Source organism: Podarcis vaucheri (genome assembly GCF_965113315.1).
Source record: "Podarcis vaucheri genome assembly, chromosome: 2".
In the NCBI taxonomy this organism is placed as follows: Eukaryota; Metazoa; Chordata; class Lepidosauria; order Squamata; family Lacertidae; genus Podarcis; species Podarcis vaucheri.
This window is the reverse complement of record NC_138760.1, coordinates 47,218,426-47,238,531: the sequence shown is the minus strand read 5'-3', so window position 1 is coordinate 47,238,531 and position 20,106 is coordinate 47,218,426. Positions and strand designations below refer to the sequence as shown.

The 20,106-nt window shown below is 43.6% G+C and overlaps 2 protein-coding genes across 3 annotated transcripts; both read right to left on the bottom strand.

Annotated features, from left to right (window-relative positions):
• Positions 1-5,183: 5,183 nt before the first annotated feature.
• On the bottom strand, positions 5,184-10,267 carry LOC309526331 (brevican core protein-like). The gene is made up of 7 exons (XM_082212257.1): positions 9,527-10,267; positions 8,856-8,972; positions 8,117-8,242; positions 6,952-7,029; positions 6,706-6,851; positions 6,444-6,553; positions 5,184-6,161 (listed from the first exon to the last, which is right to left on the bottom strand). Exons 1-7 carry the CDS (start codon positions 9,642-9,644, stop codon positions 5,993-5,995), a joined length of 864 nt encoding a protein of 287 aa, XP_082068383.1. The 5' UTR covers positions 9,645-10,267; the 3' UTR covers positions 5,184-5,992.
• A 944-nt stretch (positions 10,268-11,211) lies between these two features.
• Positions 11,212-19,743, bottom strand: LOC309526333 (asialoglycoprotein receptor 2-like). Of its 2 annotated transcripts, XM_082212259.1 has the most exons (6): positions 18,486-19,738; positions 16,610-16,723; positions 15,623-15,748; positions 13,858-14,003; positions 13,321-13,430; positions 11,212-11,916 (listed from the first exon to the last, which is right to left on the bottom strand). In XM_082212259.1, the coding sequence occupies exons 1-6, from the start codon at positions 18,586-18,588 to the stop codon at positions 11,727-11,729; spliced, it is 789 nt and encodes a 262-aa protein (XP_082068385.1). In that variant the 5' UTR covers positions 18,589-19,738; the 3' UTR covers positions 11,212-11,726. The 2 variants fall into 2 exon arrangements, with proteins under 2 accessions (XP_082068385.1, XP_082068386.1); XM_082212260.1 differs by lacking the exon at positions 16,610-16,723 and having other exon boundaries at positions 18,486-19,743.
• Positions 19,744-20,106: the final 363 nt, after the last annotated feature.

The following is a 20,106-nucleotide window of genomic DNA, read 5'->3' as shown; positions in this document are numbered from 1 at the left end:
TGGGGGAGAAAGACACCTTCATCAGCCACTGCTGCACTCGCTCCCATAGAAAGCCCGTGAACCTCTTTTCTTTTCACAATAGTTAGGACGGTAAGTGCCCATCATGGCATCCAATGAAACATGGAAACATTTAAGAGGGCATGCACATCGTACGAGAGGCTGAAAACAGTAACCGAGCAAGAAGACCAAATAGTCTCTAAGGCATTGTAGATTTGAGTGGATATTTAATGAAACCTTTTGTGAGTGCCATAGGATGTACTGGTGGCCACTTTCAGGCCTAGGATTAGGTTACTTTTGTAGGGATAATGAAGAACTATTCTAGGTTTCACACCTTCTCTAACTTCCATGAACTGCCTCATGCCTCAGGTACTCACAGGAGATTTATCTAGCTAGTAGTTACTGAAAGTGGTGGAAGAGAATAGGAAGCACTCAAGAGTTCTTACCCAGATGCTGATCCTCAGACAGAACCTTGCATCATGCAATAGCTGCACCAAAGGGTGAGCACCAGATACTCAGGTGAGTACCACAAGCACTCAATTAGCAAACATAGTATATCCGATAATAATTACTGGATGGAATGAGCACCTTTAAATGGCAGGGGAATTACCCATTAGATAACAATGGGTCTCAAAGTGAACCATTAACAGTGGGATCAGGCATCAAACAGGGATGTGTTATCACCCCAACTCTATTATCTTAATCAACATTGTTGAAGGGAAACCCCCCACCAGAGTAGAAATCATATATTGAACAGATGGAAAGCTCTTTAATCTGAGTAGGCTGAAAGCAAAGAGTAAGGTTATCATACCTTCTGTCATGGAGCTTCAGTATGCTGATGGCAAAGTAGTGTGTGCACACTCAGAGGATGACCTCCAAACTGTATTTTTTGCTCTATAACACGCACCCGACTATAACATGCACGTAGTTTTTAGAGGAGGAAAACAAGAAAAAAAATATTCTAAACGAAACAGTGGATGTATGATTTTTGTGGTTCATGCTGTGGCCACAGACATGTGATCTGACAGTGAGTTTGGAGTAGCCCAATGCAAAAATCCAATCTCTGTAACCATGTTTTAAGTGGGGAGGGAAGGAAAAGCACTCAAGGGACAAGGAGCATGTGTGGGGTGTGTGGAGAAGGATGCTGCTAATAATGCAGAAGAGGGGTATAAGGGGAGAAGGCTCCTCTCCTCTCCCACTTTGCTCCTTTAAAGCAAGCAGGCTCTGCTTTTCTCCCTCCTCCCCGCTCATCCCTGGCTTAGCGAGCTGAAAAACTTTGCTGCTATGTAGCGAGCTGAGTGGGGAGGAGAGAGGGACAGAGAGCCTGCTTGCTTTAAAGGAACCAACCGGACAGGAGCTGCTTACACTCGTGTAAGCGGCTCCTCTCCTCTCCCGCTTTGCTCCTTTAAAGAAGCAGGCTCTCTGTCCCTCTCTCCTCCCCACTCAGCGGCTCTTCTCCCACTTTGCTGTTTCAAAGCGAGCCACAGAGGAGGGAAGGAAGGGGAACCATGGATCCTCTGCTCATGACTGCAGCAGATCCCTCCCGCCACCCGTAGGCATTCCCTCCATAACATGCACAGACATTTCCCCTTACTTTCTAGGAGGAAAAAAGTGAGTGTTATGGTGCAAAAAATACGGTATCCTAAATATATTCACAGAATCTTATGGAATGCTTGGATGTTACCAAAGTGCTGCACCAACAAGCACAAAACAACCCCTCTGCAGCACCACAAATCCAACTTAATGGTGTAATGTTGGAAAATGTCAATCACTTTTCCTTCCTGGGCAGTTATCTTTCCACAAGGGCTGACACTGATGCTGAAATCCAGCATCGCCTGAGCTCTGCAAGCGCAGCTTTCTCTCAATTGAAGTGCATAGTGTTTGCGGACCATGACATTCACAGGGAAACCAAATTGCTTGTTTACAAAGCTATGATACTACCAACTTTACTGTACGCTTGTGAAACATGGACCACTTATAAACATCATCTTCAAATTGTAAATGATTCCATCAATGGTGTCTCCAAAACATTTTACACATTACTTGGGAAGACAGGTGAACTAATGCCAGTGTACTGGAAGAAGCAAAGATCACCAGTGTCAAAGCAATGATTCTTCAACATCAACTTTGTTGGACGGGTCATGTTGTTTGGATGCCTACTCTATTCCCAACTTAAGAATGGAAAGCGAAATACCGGTGGACGATGAAAGAGGTTTAAAGACGCTCTCAAGGCAAAAAAAAAAAAAAAGGTGTATAATCACTGATAACTGGGAAACACTGGCCTGCGAGTGCGCCAATTAGGAACAACCTTTACCAAAGGTGTCATGGATTCTGAAGAAGCACAATCTCTGGATGAAAGGGAGAAACAAGCTAAGAGGAAGGCATGTTTGGGAAACCCTCACCGTGATCAACTCCCGCCTGGAAACCTATGTCCCCACTGTGGAAGGACATGTGGATGCAGAATTGGCCTCCGAAGTCACTTATGGACTCACTGTTAAGACCATGTTCATGGAAGACATCTTATTCAGCTATGAGTGATCACCAAAGGAGAAGACGACCCATTAGAAATGTCTCCAGAAACTTAACTTCCTAGGTCATCAGCAGATGTTGATTTGGCACTCAGTTAATAGCATTATTATGCACTCAATCTTCCCTAACTGAATTTATGAACTTTTCCCCATGATTTGGGAGAGAACCATGTGGATGATTGCTCTGTCCAATGGTTACATGGTTAACAAGTCAAGGATTGGCTTTCAGAACATTAGCCCTGTTGTGAATGTAGCCACAGATCAATACAGAAACTCCACAGCCATGATATGTAGTGGGAAAGGACTATATGCCAGGATACGGCCCCAAATGTCATCACGTAAAATTGCAGTGCAAAACACCTGCAATTTTCTGAGTAAATGGAGTTGCAATGAATTTTTTTCTAGAGACAACATGGAAATGAACACTAAACTTGCATTAAGTTCCACTAAATTTCCTGAAGTGGCTTTTATGTTGTGTCACGTAAAATGCAAAAATTAATAGGTAATGAAGTGTTGTGAACACAGAATGAAGTACCATGGCCTGATTGCAAACTAATACATAGTCATCTGCTCCAGCATGTAGTTAATGGAGGACAATTCTACCAACAGTTGCAAGCCATGACAGCTACCAGTAAATGGAAACTAAATGCTGAGAGATAGTTTATCTATTATAGATGCTGGAGACGGATAAAATAGGCTTCAGTTCAAAACAGGATGCTAGACTAGATGGCCTGATACTGTCAGGCACGCCCAAACGTCTGAAAAATACATACACATTAACTGTAGAAGGACATTTTACTAGTGCTTTTTTCTAAAAAAAAATGTTTAGGGGTACTCTCATTTTCCTGCTCATATTGAAATACTGCTCTTAATGAGGTCAAACTTAGATTCACAATATGTTTAGGGGTAATTAGTATTATTAGTATTAGTATTACTACTAGTATTACTACTACTAGTAGTAGTAGTAATACTAATACCGGAATTGGGACTTAGGAGACATGGGAATGTAAGCACATTTGCAGGTCTTAAATCAGTCTTTTAATTGTGTTACCGGAAAAATCCGAGGGCTCCCTTGGACAAAAAGTAAAGACACCAACCAGAGTAAATTGGAGCAAATCAGCAGCCTGTAGGCTTGGCCTTTATTGAACTGTTGCAACAGGGTGCTCCCCTCACTTGCAGGAGAGAGGAAAGACACAGAAAAATGCTGTGTAAGGCCTTATAAAAACTTTTGAAATTCCCATCCTGTAGGTCAAGCCCACCCCCAGAAACATCATGCCTACATCACAGAAAGGAGGGGTTGAGGGAGGGGTGGTGGTGGTAACCTGAGTGTCCTGTCACCTGGCTGGTTCCCTTCTCCCCCTCCCCGTGAGTCATTTTCAGAAGACAAAAGGTAGTTTTAGTTTCCTGCCCCCTGAGGGGGAATCCAATCACTGTTCTTTTGTTATAGTCCATGTTGAATCCACTCGTGTATGCAGTCCGTTGTGTTATTGATGGTCTTCTGTCTGAGACCATCAGGGTTGGCATAGCAACTGGGCAGGGCTCCTGTGGATGTGCTGGTATGCGCAAGGGATTATGGTGGCCTGTATCAAACCTTCCCCATTTTGTAGTCTTTCCTTCATGGAGTAAAATAAAAGTGGAACAGTGCAAATCCGATGTATGGTTGATTTTCTATGAATTTATAACAGAAGCGTAGTGTATGTAGTGTGTGAGTGTGAGTGTGTGTGAAGTTTGTAGAAACTGAATGATTGGGGGGGTTTCCTGCTACAGTTGCTTGCTTAAAATGTTTTTAATACAGATGTTTTACACAACAGCAGATTTGTATTGAATGAATATGGACAGGAACTGAAAGCTACAATATGTAAACATAAATTCAGAGCAGCGGCGTAGCGTGGGTTATCAGCACCCGGGACAAGGCAAGTAATTTGCGCCCCCTAACCCGGGGCAAGGCAATTAATTTGCGCCCCCTAACCCGGGGCAAGGCAAGTACAGTAATTTACTCTCCCAAGCAGCAGCAGCGAGGCTTCTCTTTCCCCCGCGCTCTCCTGGAGCTGCCTCTTTTCTTTCCTTTTTTCCCTTTCTCCAAGGCTTTTCGCTTTCTCTCCTTAATTGATTCCTCCTCCACACCGCAGCGTTTCCTGGCTGCTTCCCCCCCTTCCCCTCTCTCTCCTCCTCGCTCAGCTTGCCTTGCCCTGCCCTGCCCTGCCTGAGGGCGCCCTGAGGAGACTCTGCTCTCCTTTTTGACCAGGCGAGGTGGAAAAGTCTCTTCCCGCCCCCTCGCCAGACTCCCTGCTCGGCTCGGCTCACTACCCAGGCGGCCAGTGGAGAGAGAGCCGCAATTACCATAAAGCTCCTCTCCCTCCGCTTCGCCAAGCTGTCAAAGCCCGGCAGCAGCGGCAACGGCAGCAGCAGGTGCAGCCAGACCCCCGCCAGCCTGCCAGCCCGCCCGCCCGCCCGGCTTCCTCTCCTTTTTTTGCCCGCGGCAGAAGGCTTCGCTCTCCCCCTTCCGCGACCTCCTCGCCAAGCCGAGCGAGCGCGGACTCCCTAACCCGTGGATTTTAGTAGGGGCAGAGAGCTGCTAGTGCGAGCGCGCGCCCCGCCCATGTTGCGCCCGGTGTGGCCGGCCCCCCTGGCACCCCCCATGCTACGCCACTGATTCAGAGTGAAGGGAAATGGAGCTGATTCTTCCCTCCGCTAGCTGCCTCCACAGGAGCCGACAACATTATTTAAGCTACCTGAAACTGGATAGAATCTTTTCCATTTCAAAGCTCAAGGAGGGGGGGAAGCCTTTTTGAACCTTCTCCGAGGTTTTTAATATTTGCAAAATGCTTAGGTGACATCATGGCTTATTCAGAAAGCCACCCTCTGCTGAAAGCGGCGAGCATAGGATAGGAGGGAGGGAGGGAGGAGAGCAGGCAAGAAGATTTCCTAGACTGGCTTTTCTTTACCAGTGACAGATCCAACGGGGGTCTTTTGCAGGAATCTGCATTCATCACAGAAGGATGTCTGTTTTGCCTATTGTGGAATATGCTGGTAGGATTTGGCTCTCGCACCCTTTCTGGGTATTCCTTTAATGATAATAAAATGTAAAGAAATACCTGTGCACGGGCCCAGTTTGACCAGGCATAACCATTAAATTGGACAGCCGTGTTTAGGGGAGGTATACTTCGGAATACAGATCTTGGAGACAGATAGCAGGGAGAGCCTTGCTGGTGGCATCAAACTGGTCACTGCTGGCTCCAAAAACCAGGGCAGAGGCATGGAGAGGGAGATGCTGAGGGAAACCCATGTGCTTCGTTCCTCCCCATGACACCACGTACATTCAGCCAGGCTTATTTCCTGACTGGCTTTTGACTCACAGTCTAGAGGACCAGAAAGACATTGTTCTAACCCTGAAAGTTCTTGCAACCTTTAAAAAAACACTCCTATGAATCAATACTGCTTGTACACGCACACAAATTAGCCAAGTTTCAATGAGGTAAGAATGGGGACTGCAGGGCACAGGCAATGTGCCTGCTTTTTTCACAAATGAAGCCCAAGCGTCTTAGGCACTCGGTGTTCTTCCATTTTAATTCATACTTGGGGTCCAAAATCACACAGCATCGGGAACTGATTGGTTCTGTCCTTCCATCCCAGTTTCTGAAAATGAGAAACACAAATTTGTCTGAATTGCATGCCATCAGGGGAATCCAGTATATGGGGCAGGATCATGAACTTGGGAGCAGAGGTGGTAAGCAGATGCTGGCCTCAACTTTTTTGTGTGGGATAACTAGTCTCAGTTATAGTTGCTAGTGCACTATAAGCACTAGGGAGCAGATCTAACTGTAGCTAATGCACATAGTAAACAGGGGTGGACAAGGAGTCATTGCAAATCAGTGCTATGATATGGTAGAGAATTTTCAACTCAATAATGCTACTCACATGTAGGAATGATTTTTGAAGTCTTGCCACATCCACTTTCTTTCAGCCTCTATGTAAGTCAGTCCAATCCAAGTGTTCTCGCTTATCGGCAGTTCATCTTTCAGAAAGTCCTCATAGAAAATGAAAATAACATGAATTTGCAGTTCTCTAGCCATATAATATTTGCAAAATTGCACATATTAGGCAAGTGTTCACAGAAATGAATATATTAGTGAAAGTAACACACTCAATTATATTTTATTTATTCCTTAGATAGAATTACCTGTTCATTTTCACTGTCAATCACTATTAGATCTGCACCTAGGGCTTGGCAGAAACTTCTAGCTGTATTCTGTTGCATTTTTTCTGTGGAATAGTAGTAGCATTTTTCCTGAAACTTATACCAGTCATCTGCACACTTTGGAAAGCCTGCAATATATGGAAATGTTGATTAATGCTACCCAGCATGAATATATCTTAGATGTTTTGTTGGTCAAAGGATGTTATTGTGCCTGGAGTCATACACTACCATAATTGCCAATAAACACACATTTCAAAACCAGTCCCTTTGCCTTATCCAGATGGTGTGTGTGTGAAATATCATCACCTAAGGGCGAACCATAAAAATCTGGGTTCAGTTAACGGAGAAAGATGTGATCTGTGATTTGACTTTGGCTGTGTGTGCTGGGGAGATATGTGAAAAAACATGTAATTCCAAGAGGATCTCTTTTACCAGTTCGTGTGTGTATGTGTGTGTGTGTGCGCGTGTGTGTGTGAGAGAGAGAAACTTCTCATCTCTCTTGCTCCAGCATTCCATCCCCTCCTCTCTGTGTGTCCCTCTTGATCTCTGTCTTTGTTCTCACCCTGCCTCCTCACAGGGACTCCATTTTCCTCCCCCTAGTCTCTCAAACTGCTCCTCCTTTCCCTCATATTCTCTCTTGTCAGTTTTCTTTCTTTTCAGCTGCTGATTTGAGCCTTGAAAAGCAATGTTATTAGTTTGTGGTTGCCAGACCTCTTTATTCACTGGATCCAGCAAATGTTAGAATTTAATCAAGTCAGGCTAACTGCCTGGGTGAGGGGCCATTCAGATAACAAAAGAAAGGTGATGGGCCATTAAGAGAATAAAGGAAAGAGGGCTCTGTGTCCAATGGCAAATGGGAGGGCTCCTCCTTCAGCTCTCAGATAGATAGAAGGGCAAAGCCTGAGTTTGAGGGCAGAGTTTGCTGCGATGTGAACCAGAAGCTGGAGAAAAAGCTGCAGGCTGGAAAGGCAGAGAGTGGGCCATAGTTGATTTCTGCTTCAATCCAAGGCTGCAACTATGGGAGAAGCAAGAACTTTTTGGGGTGTTGATACTGTGAACCCCTCCATCATAGGCTCAGGTTGCATATATGGGTAAATATATCATAAAGACACCACAGTCTCTGCTGTGCCTCATTTCCAGAAGGAAACATCTGAAACCCCTGGAACCCAGGCACTTCTCGGAGATTGGAGTGGTGTGCAACAATACATATAAGCTGAAAGAGGAATACATACAGCTGAATACATAGAGCTGAAAGAGGAAGTGGGACAGAGTGTCGCTCTCTCTACTTCCTCCTTCAGCACTATGTACTTCTGGGGGTGGGGTGGGGTGGGGCAGGTGGAACTACACAGAAGTAATATCCAGAAGATTTTACCTTCTTCAGATCTGAACTTACATCTAAGACATGCCATTATGAGAGTAGCTGTTGTTATGATCAAGGAGCAGAGCAACAGAACTGAGAAGATCATGAAGGGTTTCCTGCCAAAGGGTCCCCACTTGCCGTCCTCAGATGTAAACAGTGCTGCAAATAAAGAAGAATAAACCTGGAAGCTCAAGGAGGACCACAGGATTTCAGGAGCAGGACTATTGAGAATAAAGAAGGCTTCCCTCAGAGAATCATGGCCTCTTTGATTTGTTAAGGGTTCTCTTCAGAGAGCTACAATTCCCAGGATTCACAGGGAAGAGGGATTGGCTAGTCTCCCTTCCATCCAGGTTTCCCTCTTCCCCCCTGCCAAAATACAGCAAGTGTTCCATGCCTACTGAGCATGCTCATTCTGGGTTTCAAAATTTTTTTTGTCCTTCTGGAAAACCTTGAGGTTTCCCCAAAGCTTCTGATACCTCCCTCTTGTGTGTGGACGGTGTCATTTTAGCTACATGAGGGTCCTCTGAATTTTGGAAACGGAAGGAATGAGAACAACAACAATGTTCATGTGGTCCTCCAATACATCAGAGCCCAAAGCGCAACAGGGAAGTAGATGAACAGTGTAACTGGTGTCTGAATTGGGCAACAAAGGCTTTTTAATGTCTAATGAGGAAGGGGGATATTATTTGTGCTCCTCTTCAGACTGCAGTACAATAGAGAGACTAAAAACATTTATTTGTGCCATTTGTGGAAGTATGTTAACTCTTTTCACCTGGTTCTCTTTCCTCTCCCTTCTCTGGTAGCCTTCTCAGCCGGACGCCAGAAAACCTGATGTACTCATATTCCTGTGCAGCATTCTCATATCCCTGCTGGTCCAAAACCACTGATTCTAGAGACAGAAAAGGTGTTGTTTTTTTAAAGAGATTACCTACTTGGCTCTCCGTTGTGACTTTCCAGATTTCATGGTCTTGCTACCCACTGGAAGTGGGCACGTCCAGCTTTGTCACTCATTGTGGAATAATATATCATTCAAAGAGCCAAAACTGGGGCAAAAGAAGCTTATTAGCAAATGTAAATATTAAGAATGCTTGTGCTGATAGCACGTAAGAGGCTAACATGTTAATGTGACCATGCTGCAACTGCTGCAGCAACTGTGACTGTTTATTGCAATCTTACTAAACAGCCTCCCAAGACTGGATAACTGTGGCAGCATGATATAGTCCTAATGAGTATAGAGTATAGAGGAGAATTACTAGAGTATAGAGGAGTAATGAGTATAGAGGAGAATTGCAGTTAGGAATGATAACCTTGTTAGATCACTCACATAGGGAATTGTGTGTTTTATATGTGATGTGGACACAACAGCAGCAGAACTAGAACAGCTTTTTGAGAATTTCCCGTTCTCCTCCCTTCCTGCTTCCTTCCACTGCCATCCTGATTTACCTGCACTTCCAGGTTCTGACTCTGAGGAAACTTCAGCATTCTGAGAAAATTTGTCTGAAAGAATGTCATTCTGGTAATCTTCATTCCAATAGTCTTCATTCTGATAGCCGTCATCCATGATGGGTTTGATTCTTCTCCTCAAATGCTTCTCAGAGCAGCTAAGCTCAGTAACCGGATGCTTGTGCTTGCTGTCTATCACTATCAGCTTCCTTTCTGTCTAACAAACCACAGAAATGTCAGGCGCTTGCCCCACTCCTAATGCTCAGGAAGGGGAGTGCAACTGTCATGGCTGAATGTAGCAAAGCAGGATGGGATGGTCCTAGCTAATTATGGCTGAACTGTGAAAGAGACTGAAGCTGATTCGTTACAAAAGGTTCAGACAACTATGAGTGGGCTCTTAATGAAAGAGCAAGTGATCAGGCTTCATGTTATTTGAGAAAAGAAAGGGACCGCAAAACAAAGGTTCAAATTATCATAAGAAATGTCTGGAGGTGTCTGAAAGAAGGTTGATCACCCAGGTATCTGCCAAAATTTTCATTTGCCCTAACACTAGCAAGACGCACACTCCATCTGTGCACAGCATTTTTCCAGAAAAGTAATTTCATCTGTATTCTTTTCCTTGCTGTTGTTATTTTTAAGTATTTGTTTTTTATCTTATTGATTTACATTGAGAAATTATCCACAGTGTCCCACAGGGCTCCATTTTGTCACCCATTTGTTCAACAATGGGCTGGGGGTATGTGTGTGCGGGGGTGGGGTGGGTGGTCCTATAAACTGAAATCAAATCCAGACAAGACAGGGGTCCATTTTATTTATCAGATCTCTCTTCTGCTAGGTGTCAGGGTGGTTTGCAAAATTAATACATGCAGTTATAAAACAATTGCAACCACGAAACAGGAAACAGGAAAAAACAGCTTCATATATAAAACAATGAAAAACAATTGCATACATACAAGTAGTTTAAATAGTTTTAATACAGATGAAAACTTGGATAAAGCTTGTTGGAAGAGGAAGATAAATGTGTGTGCCAAGTTGTTGAGTCTAGGAAGTGAGCTTCCTTGTGTATTGGGATGGGCACTCCTCTAGAAAGGGTAAGTTTGTAATTTTGGGGTGCTCTCTGGGACAGTGGTATGCAACAGAGCCTTCTCTGTGGTGACCTCTTGACTATTGGAATCCCTACCTTTTAGATGTGTGCATGGCACCATCTTCTTATATTTAAATGGCATACTAAGATGTGATGTTGGAAATAGAAGTTTGGGGAAGAGATTCTTCCTCTCTCCCCGCAGAGATAGGCCGATTGCTACAAAGCACATTAAAACTCAGTTAGATTCTGCATCTGCCTTCATCTACCTTTAAACCAATGGTCCCTACAAAAATACGTAGGCTAGAATAAATCACAGACACCTTGTTTTGTAAATAAAGATTTTACTTACAAAGTTTCAGTAGTTACAGTAAACAAGTCTCTGTCCATCAGAAGTAAAAATAAAGAAGAAAAATGGTTCCAAACAATTTAAAAGGAAAAGAATGTGGATTCATTACAAAAGGATCATGCGGTCTTTGTGTTAACAAAGACATGCAGGCTGTGTAAATCTCCTAGCTAGGAAAATTTACTTGCATGTATATTTTGTTGAGCTGGGAGCCATGCATTGCTACCAGCTTTTTCCAAGAAAGAGAGTATATAGCATGTGCATTAGGTAATACAAGACAGACATGTTGAATTGTGGTGTATTGTCAAACCAAAGAAATGACAGCTGATATTCTGACCAAGCCACTACCAAGAGACAGTTCTGAAAACCTTCAAGTCAAGATGGGACTCTGAGTGGGTCGTTAATTGTGCATGCAATTGCTACATTTGCTTGAGAGGCAGTTTGTGGGATAACCAGCCTCAAAGAAACAGCATGCCTGAGTCTAATTAGTATTTGAATTGGTTTCTAGAATTCTAACAAGACACACCTTTTAACCCAAGCTTTGGGGAATACTTGGTTGGTTGTCTCACCTTGCAGTTGTTGATTTTTAATACAATGGAAACAATTCATGAAATACTGTTATGAATAGAGCACGTGTTTTCACAGCAGTGACACATCTGTTTGACTGTGTATGTCCTTGCTACAAGTTGCTTTTGCTTTTCTTCTGTATTTGCTTTGTACAATTATCTTTTTTTAAAAATTGTTTCTATGGAATAAAAATAAAGCAAATCATTTCAGTGGGGTGAAAGTGGAGACCGGAGAACGCAGGTCACCTCCTTGTCCCTCTCACAGACAGATAGATGGAGCTTATCACAGGGAATGTTGTTCCACTTGCCCTTTGAGGCTTCATCTGAAGTAAGAACACAATGGGTCTTATAATTATATTTGTCGGTAAGTTGAATGTTATCTGGCGTCTCCCAGTTTCTGAAAAAGATAAAACAGTGTGAGTCACATACCAGCAGGGTGATGAGAGGGGACAGAGCTTGAATTTGGGAAAGAAACAGCTGCTGGCCTCAAATTTTCTGCAGATTCTGAGCAGCAGGATCAACTGCAGGTGACTGCAATCCTAGGAGCACTTTGCCCGGGAGGAAATCTCCCTTAAACACAGTGGTAAAGGTAAAGGTAAAGGGACCCCTGACCATTAGGTCCAGTCGTGACCGACTCTAGGGTTGCAGCGCTCATCTCACTTTATTGGCCGAGGGAGCCAGCGTACAGCTAGCATGACTAGCATGACTAAGCCGCTTCTGGCGAACCAGAGCAGCGCACGGAAACGCCGTTTACCTTCCCACCGGAGCGGTACCTATTTATCTACTTGCACTTTTGATGTGCTTTCGAACTGCTAGGTTGGCAGGAGCAGGGACTGAGCAATGGGAGCTCACCCCGTTGCGGGGATTCAAACCGCCGACCTTCTGATTGGCAAGTCCTAGGCTCTGTGGTTTAACCCACAGCGCCACCCGCGTCCAAACACAGTGGTACTGACTTCTAAATAAAGATGCCTAAGATTGTGGTGCATGTGAAGAAGAGAACATCACATTGACCAAAGAGGATGATGCTGCTTTCACACAGCCAGTCCCAGATCAAACATCAAACATACTTGTCATTTATATTGAAGTACTGTTTACTTCAATGGCTCTGGTGGCAGCAGGATCTATATTCTTCCTTCTCAATCCAAGTTTCCTGCTATGCCCTTCATGCTTTTATCTACCACCTATAAAATCTAATAAATACAAATAGCTGCTGTTTAGATTAAAGACCAGGGGTGAGGAATAGGATATAACTAGGGGGTTGAATCCTTATCTCCTCCACCCACAGGCCAAGTGTGACAGGTGGGTAGGGCTGGACGCCTGTCAATCACCTGGCATCACAATGACATCATATGATCCATTGTTGGACACTAAAACCCTGACAATCAGCTGATCAAAGCACCACATACAGCACAGTCCCATTTTTATCGCTCCACACCTGATGGAAGAAGGAGAATTAACATGGGAGGCTTTTAGCCAAGCTGGCACTCCATGTAACATCCACCTCCATACGGACCATATATACACTGGTCACATCAACACCCTACATTTAATTCTTTGCCATGGGTGCTGACAGCTGTTAGGAGACACTTAATACACCACAACTCCCAGGATTCTCTGGGTGAATCCATGACTGATAAAGTATAAGAGTGCTTTAAGGGTTTGGTTTGGTGTGAATATGTTGTTTCCTGTCCGTATTATGGGAAACACTTCCAAATTTTTACTGCTGAAATTCTTAAAGCTTTCTGAGCCTCAGTCTCAATGTGTAAAGATAAAGGATGATGCATTGAAGAATTCTACTCACTCAAAGGTCAACTCTGTACCATCCACCCATTGCCACCCTGGTACACCCTCTGCATAACGCAAGCCAATCCACAGATTCTTCGTGGAATCCATTTTATAAATTAGAAAGTCCTAGACAAAATGAAAACAGAATCAAATTACTCCTTACCTGCTGCCCAATATTTTTGCCAAGCACTTTTGCATGTTCTTTTCAGTAATATATTCATTTACATACACTGTTTATCCAAGTATATAGTTTTGTACACATTACAAGGATTGCATTGCAAAATTCAGAGAAATGCAAATCTTAAAGGATGACAGCACTTTGGTTCACATATTGTTTCGGAAAGTGTGAACTCAATCCAATTTCTCTCCTGTCTATACTTAAGTCTCAACTTCAGATCAGGGCATAGGACTGGCTTTTATGGGAAAGCAGTTCTCTGTCATCTGTTGTTTGCCTGCTTGCAGTAATTTCTACCTAGGAAGGAGAGGGTGCCCTATGCAACAGTCTCTGAATCTCCACATCTTAGATGAGAGAGTCAGGACAGGAGAGACTCACCTGTTCCATTTTGTTGTCAATTATCATCAGATCTGCACCCAGCCATCGGCAGAAGCTTCTGACCTCACCCCAATTTCCTGTTTTTATGGGAAAGTAATAGCATTTCTCCTGAAATGCTACCCATTCATCTGGACACACTGAAAAGCCTGCAAGATAAGGAGCCGTAAACAATATATCCCACAGCAAGTGCATCCAAAATGTTCCACTGGTCATTCATCCGATATTTCTATGACTGGTGTCACATACTACATGAACATTCAGCAAATGATACAATATCTAGGAGTTTTTAATCATATGATAGTTAATCACATGATAGTGTGACAGCAGAGATATGGGGACCGGCTCCCTTTTGGAAATCCAAAAGGGGTATTTAGGTTTCCCATTCAACCCACATACCCCACTGACCTTAAGATGGTGTGCCGCTTTCCTCACAACTTTTACCATAATGAGGAAGAAGTCAAGAAAGACATCAGTGCAAGTATTTCAGCTTACCAGGTAGAAAAATCTCCCCTCTCCTCCCCCTGCACACTGTTCTGGGGTTCTTACAACCCTCCAGATAGGATTTCTGATTTTCTCATATATTGTGAAGTGAGTTGCAGTAAGTATCAGCTAATCAGCAATGATTTTAAACTGATGCATTTCAACAGTGTGATTCAGCTGCAAAAAAAGGGGGGGGGGAGGCTAAGGCAATCTTCAGCCTCATTAACAGGCCTATAGTTTCCAAGTCATGCGAATTCATAATCCCACTTTATTCTACACTAGTCAGACCTCATCTGGATAACCATGTCCAAGAAGGTTATAGAGACAATAAAATGGGTTCGGTGAGGACCACTGGCTAATGAAGATACAGTGGTACCTCGGGTTAAGAACTTAATTTGTTCTGGAGGTCCGTTCTTAACCTGAAACTGTTCTTAACCTGAGGTATCACTTTAGCTAATGGGGCCTCCCACTGCTGCCACGCCACCGGAGCACGATTTCTGTTCTCATCCTGAAGCAAAGTTCTTAACCTGAGGTACTATTTCTGGGTTAGCGGAGTCTGTAACCTGAAGCGTCTGTAACACGAGGTATTTCTGTATTTAGGGATGTGGAAAATAAATAAATAAATGAAGAAAGGAAGGTGTAAACTAAGAACTGGGTGTATTCATCCTGGTTTGATTTGGTTAATTTGGGGGATTGGTGGGGAAAATGTGGCACTCTTCCAATATCTGAAGGGCTGTCACACAGAAGCTCATTTTCTGTTGCCTCAGCAAGCGGGACCAGATCTAGTGAGCTGAAGTTACAGGAGGAAAGGTTTTGGCTGAACAACAGGAAAACATTCTGGATGGTAAGAGTAGTTTGGCAGTGGAACCAGCTTCCAGGGGCGGTGGTGGGCTCTCCCCCATTGTAGGTCTTCAGTTAGAGGCTGGAGAGTCATCTGCTATGGATGTTCTTACTCTGGATGTCCTGAGTCGAGTAGAAGGAGGTAGCCTGAGGCCTTCATTCACTCTATGATTCTATGTCTATTTTGTCCTCAGATTTCTGTAGCTGAATGCAGGTTGTCAATGTATACTTTTAAGAAAGGAATCGTGTGTGTGTTGGAGTTTTTAGACATTTAAAACGTAACATGGCTGTATGCAATTGGCATTTCTTAAATAAAATGAATTGAGAGGTGTTAGATATTTAAAAGATGGGTGCATGTGTGCCATGCTTTAAATGTGCATCATGCTTTAAGCTTCACAGAAGTAATAACCCAAAAAAGTTTAGCCTTCTCCAGATATGGACTTACATCTAACAGATGTCATAACGAAAGCAGCTTTCACCATGATAAGGGAGCAGAGCAGCAGAAGTGAGAAGATGCTAACGGGTTTCCTGACGAAAGGTCCCCGCTTGTCATCCTCAAATGTATACAGTGCTGCAAATAAAGAAGAGTAAGCCACCTAGAAGCTATAGGAGCATCAGAAAATTTCAGGAACTAGAAATCTTGCAGGCAAGCAAGAGGCATTAGCACAGTTCAAGGACAAATTCCAGCCAGGAAAAGCAATCAAGGATGCTAAAAAGCAGGGACTGTGGCCTGGGGAGGAAGCATGACTCCATGAGTGTCCTGAGGGCCGGGCCACATTTGACCCCCAGGCTTTAGGTTCACCACCCATTTTAAGGGATTACAGTTTGAATGGAAAAAGTCTGATTCTGTCAGGCTGCTGCCAGCAACTCCCATGGCCAGTTTACCCAAGAACATATAAAGAAGGCAAGGAATGTTCTTGCCATCCGCTTTTTATTCAGTATTTACAGAGAGAGGCTTTAGAACCCAGCCTCTTGGATAATGGCGTTGTCCCAAGTGAATCTCCACACACACACCCCATCTCTCCCACTTCCTTATTCGTCATCCTCATCACCTCTACAGGTGCTGACAAGTGCCTTTGAGCTCTGGCTCTCCTACTTTCAAGGCTCCACGGGTTCTGTCTGGAATGCTTTCTAAAGACACTGAGTCCATCTGCTGTCACCCTCTTGGTACTTCCTCCTCCTCCTCCTCTCCCATTCTTTCTCAACTTTCCCCCTCATCTGCCTCTGAGCTATGACCTCCCTCAAATCCCTGTTGTAATTCTAAACAGTCCTCCCCTTCTCTGGAAGAGTCAGGCTAGGGAGGCAGTCTCCACCATTCCTCCTCTGCCCAGTCCCTGACAGTTTCATATATTGCACAAGCATATTCCCAGAGTTTTCCAAGCACATTAGAAAAGTTTGTAATATCATTTGTCAAGTTCATTGAACCTTTCACCTGGCTCTGCTTTCACTCTGTTGTCTGGTAGCCTTCTCATCTGTATGCCAGAAAACCCGATGTACTCATATTCTGGCTCAGCATTCTCATATCCCTGGTCCAAAATCATTGAGTCTACAGAGAGGAAAGAGCACTTTTAAGAGACTGTCTGCTTTGTGACTTTCTGGATGAAAGGGTCTTGCTGCACCCTGAATGGGTGCACATCCAGACCTCTCTTTCTACAGTGCACAGGTAAGAAACTGTAACACAAACCAATGAGAATATAGCCCTTTTGGTGGCTTCTGTGGGTTAAACCACAGAGCCTAGGACTTGCTGATCAGAAGGTTGGCGGTTCAAATCCCCACAATGGGTGAGCTCCTGTTGCTCGGTCCCTGCTCCTGCCAACCTAGCAGTTCGTAAGCACGTCAAAGTGCAAGTAGATAAACAGGTACTGCTACGGCAGGAAGGTAAAGGGCGTTTCTGTGCGCTGCTCTGGTTCGCCAGAAGCGGCTTAGTCATGCTGACCACATGATGCAAGAAAAAGATTTTGGGTACCTATAATGACAGGGTCCCCTGGCCAGAACCCCCTTGATATGATGTTATATCTCCTTGCAGACACAGATAAGTATGTGACCTGGCGGGTAGCACTTTTTGCAACTGCTGCTAGGAAAATTAGAGCAAATTATATAGCCAAGGTAGCTATTAACTGTAAAGGAGATGAATTTATTTGATTCCATCTATCTACCTCAGGCTATGCTCTATCTTTGTCACCAAACTCTGAGTATAAATTGCACACTGTATTAATTGATACTGTTTTTAACATTAGTGACCATGTGATGATTTTAGCTTATGAATTTTATTGTTTAATGTTTTTATTTGTACATTGGGGTACTTTTATAGCTTTGTTTAGAGTATGTAATGTTTTAATAATACAAATGTTTTAAGTCAGTATAATTTCTTTTAATTGTCAAATAATTCTGTGTACATTGCGGCAGCCTTTGGCTATGTGCAATAAAACTGACTGAGACTGAGACTGGACCTAATGGTCAGGGGTCCCTTTTCCTTTACCTTTTTTCCTACATTTATAACATTTATGTATTGCATTTTATTAAGAGCGTATTAGTATAGGCAATACTAGGGCTACCTTCTGGAGCCTCCTGGTTTGAGTGAAATGTCTTTGGGGGATAGTGAGACATAAGCCTTGGAGAACGTGAATCAACTAGTAATATGGTTGCTTTAATCAAGTTTCTTTCCCCACCCCCATCACTAGTCCTGACCAATGTTTCAGGTCAGCGTCTTCACTTTGGCAAATATTTCTCCCCAAATTCAGTTTAATGTATTGATTTACTTTTTGGAGGTACCAAGAGATTCCAGATATACTAAACTGCTCCTTTTCCAGTCAATTTGATGGCTGCTGACTAGTAGTCTCCCTATAGACATTGCTTCTAACTTTTGCCCACTGTGGGACAGGGGTCCCACCATCCAGCCCTCACTCTTGAAAATTGAGCCCTTTGGAACACATATCTAAAAATTGAGGGGGAAAGTTTCGATATATAAGAGATGACACTTTTTAGCAGATATACATTTTAAGAAAGTTTATACAGCAAGCCAAACGTTAGCAAAAAGCAGCTGACATTAACTAAACTGTAGTGAAAAATGTGACTGTTTCATACAATGTTTCCACAAAAACCTCCGAGTTCTGCAGCAAGAAATTTTATTGCTCTTAGAGAACTGTGGCTACATGGCATAGTGCATAGAGTTGCAAATTTCACTTCGGAATAAGACACCTTCCCTAGGCAAGGGCACCTCCTTTATTTTGCTTCTGTTGTGTGAACATAACACCTTATTACAGAACCAGAGCAACCCTTTGAGAATTTCTTCTCACTCTCCCCGTTACCTGCTTTTGTAGGTTCAAACTCCGAGTGCACTTCCTCAGTGTGGGATATTTTCTCTGACACATTGTCATTGTAGTATTCTTCATTCTGATAGCCGTCATCCATGGGAGGTTAAGGCTGCTCCAAGTCAGAGTTCTTGGGGCAGATGCAACACAGCCACTTGTGCTTCCTTTCTGTCACTATCAGCTTCTATCTAGCAAGCCACAAATGAGTCAGGCCCCTAAATGCCCACCCCTAGCACCACCTCGCTGCTTGGGGTAGGGGAAAGTCTTCTTGTTTACTTGGTAAAAGCCAAGGGAAAGCACAATTTGTTGTTCTGTTTTCCCCCCCTTGTGCACCTCCCTTGCAACCATGCTGTGGACACTTTAAAGCATTGCAGTTCTGCAACTATGTAGCACTTAAAATGTAACATGCCTTACTTTGGTTCAGAATGTGTCCCTGCTGTCAGTCACTTCTCTGCTGGGAGAAAAGTTGTGTGGTCTCCTAAAGCTGTATGGATGTGCGTTGCACTTAAGTTCCTGTTTCCACAAGCCAAACACCTCCTCAGAAGTGGCTCTTATTAGATGGAAGCAGTTTACAATTTAGTTGTTACAATCACCATCAAGTCATTTGTATCCTGAGTTGCACCTCCTACCTACTCAGCATCTGATTACAGGAAAAGCTCAATTTGTTCCAAGATAAGTTTCCAGCTTTTGGTGGTGCATAAAAGCCATCCTATGCACCCTTATCAGTAGATCAAAAGACCATGAGCAAAAACTCTGTTAACACTGGTAGAAGTCTGCAATCCTATGTAGGCTTTAGTAAGAATGCATAAAAGTGGTTATTCGTTACGTTCCATGACTTGTAATCTTATTTAGTAATTTTCTAATGAACTGCATGGGGAGAGGAAGGAACTAGTACTACTGTACATCTGAGAGTGATCAAGCAGCATATACAAGAATCCACTCTTGGAATTGTAAGTACAGAATAATAGAATCATTGAATCAACTGTAACTTCTCCCACTTTAAAGAAGCATGAATTTGACAGTTTTTATCCAAAATGAGTTATGATGCAAGATACCACTTCTGGGGTGCTTCTGGAGGTAGCTGTATCACTGGAGGCTCAGGCAGCCTCCATGGCTAGAGGTGCCTTTTACCAACTGTGGCTGGTTCAACAGCTGCAACCATTCCTAGACTGGGAAAGTGTGGTCACATTTCCTCAAGGCAATGGACTATGTGGGGCTTCCCTAGTCACTTGATCCAGAAGCTGCAGTTAGTGCAAAAATGCTACAGCCCAGTTGCTGCCAGGGGTGAGACTTTGTCAGCATATAACAGCTGTGCTCAGGGATCTGCCCTGGTTGCTGATTTGCCACCAGGCCAGGTTCAATGTGTTACTATTAGTATATAAAGTCTTTAATAACTTGGGCCTAGTTTACCTGCAAGATCACCTTACCCCATATATGTCCACTTGACCACTTCGAACTGAGGAACTGGCACTGTTACAGGTGCCACATAATATCCATTCTGCATTTGTAAAAATGGTATTTTAGTGTGGCAGCACCTATTCCTTGGAACTCCCTTCCTATTGATATCAGGCAGGCACTTTCACAGCGCTCTTTTTAGCACCTGCTAAAACATTGTTTA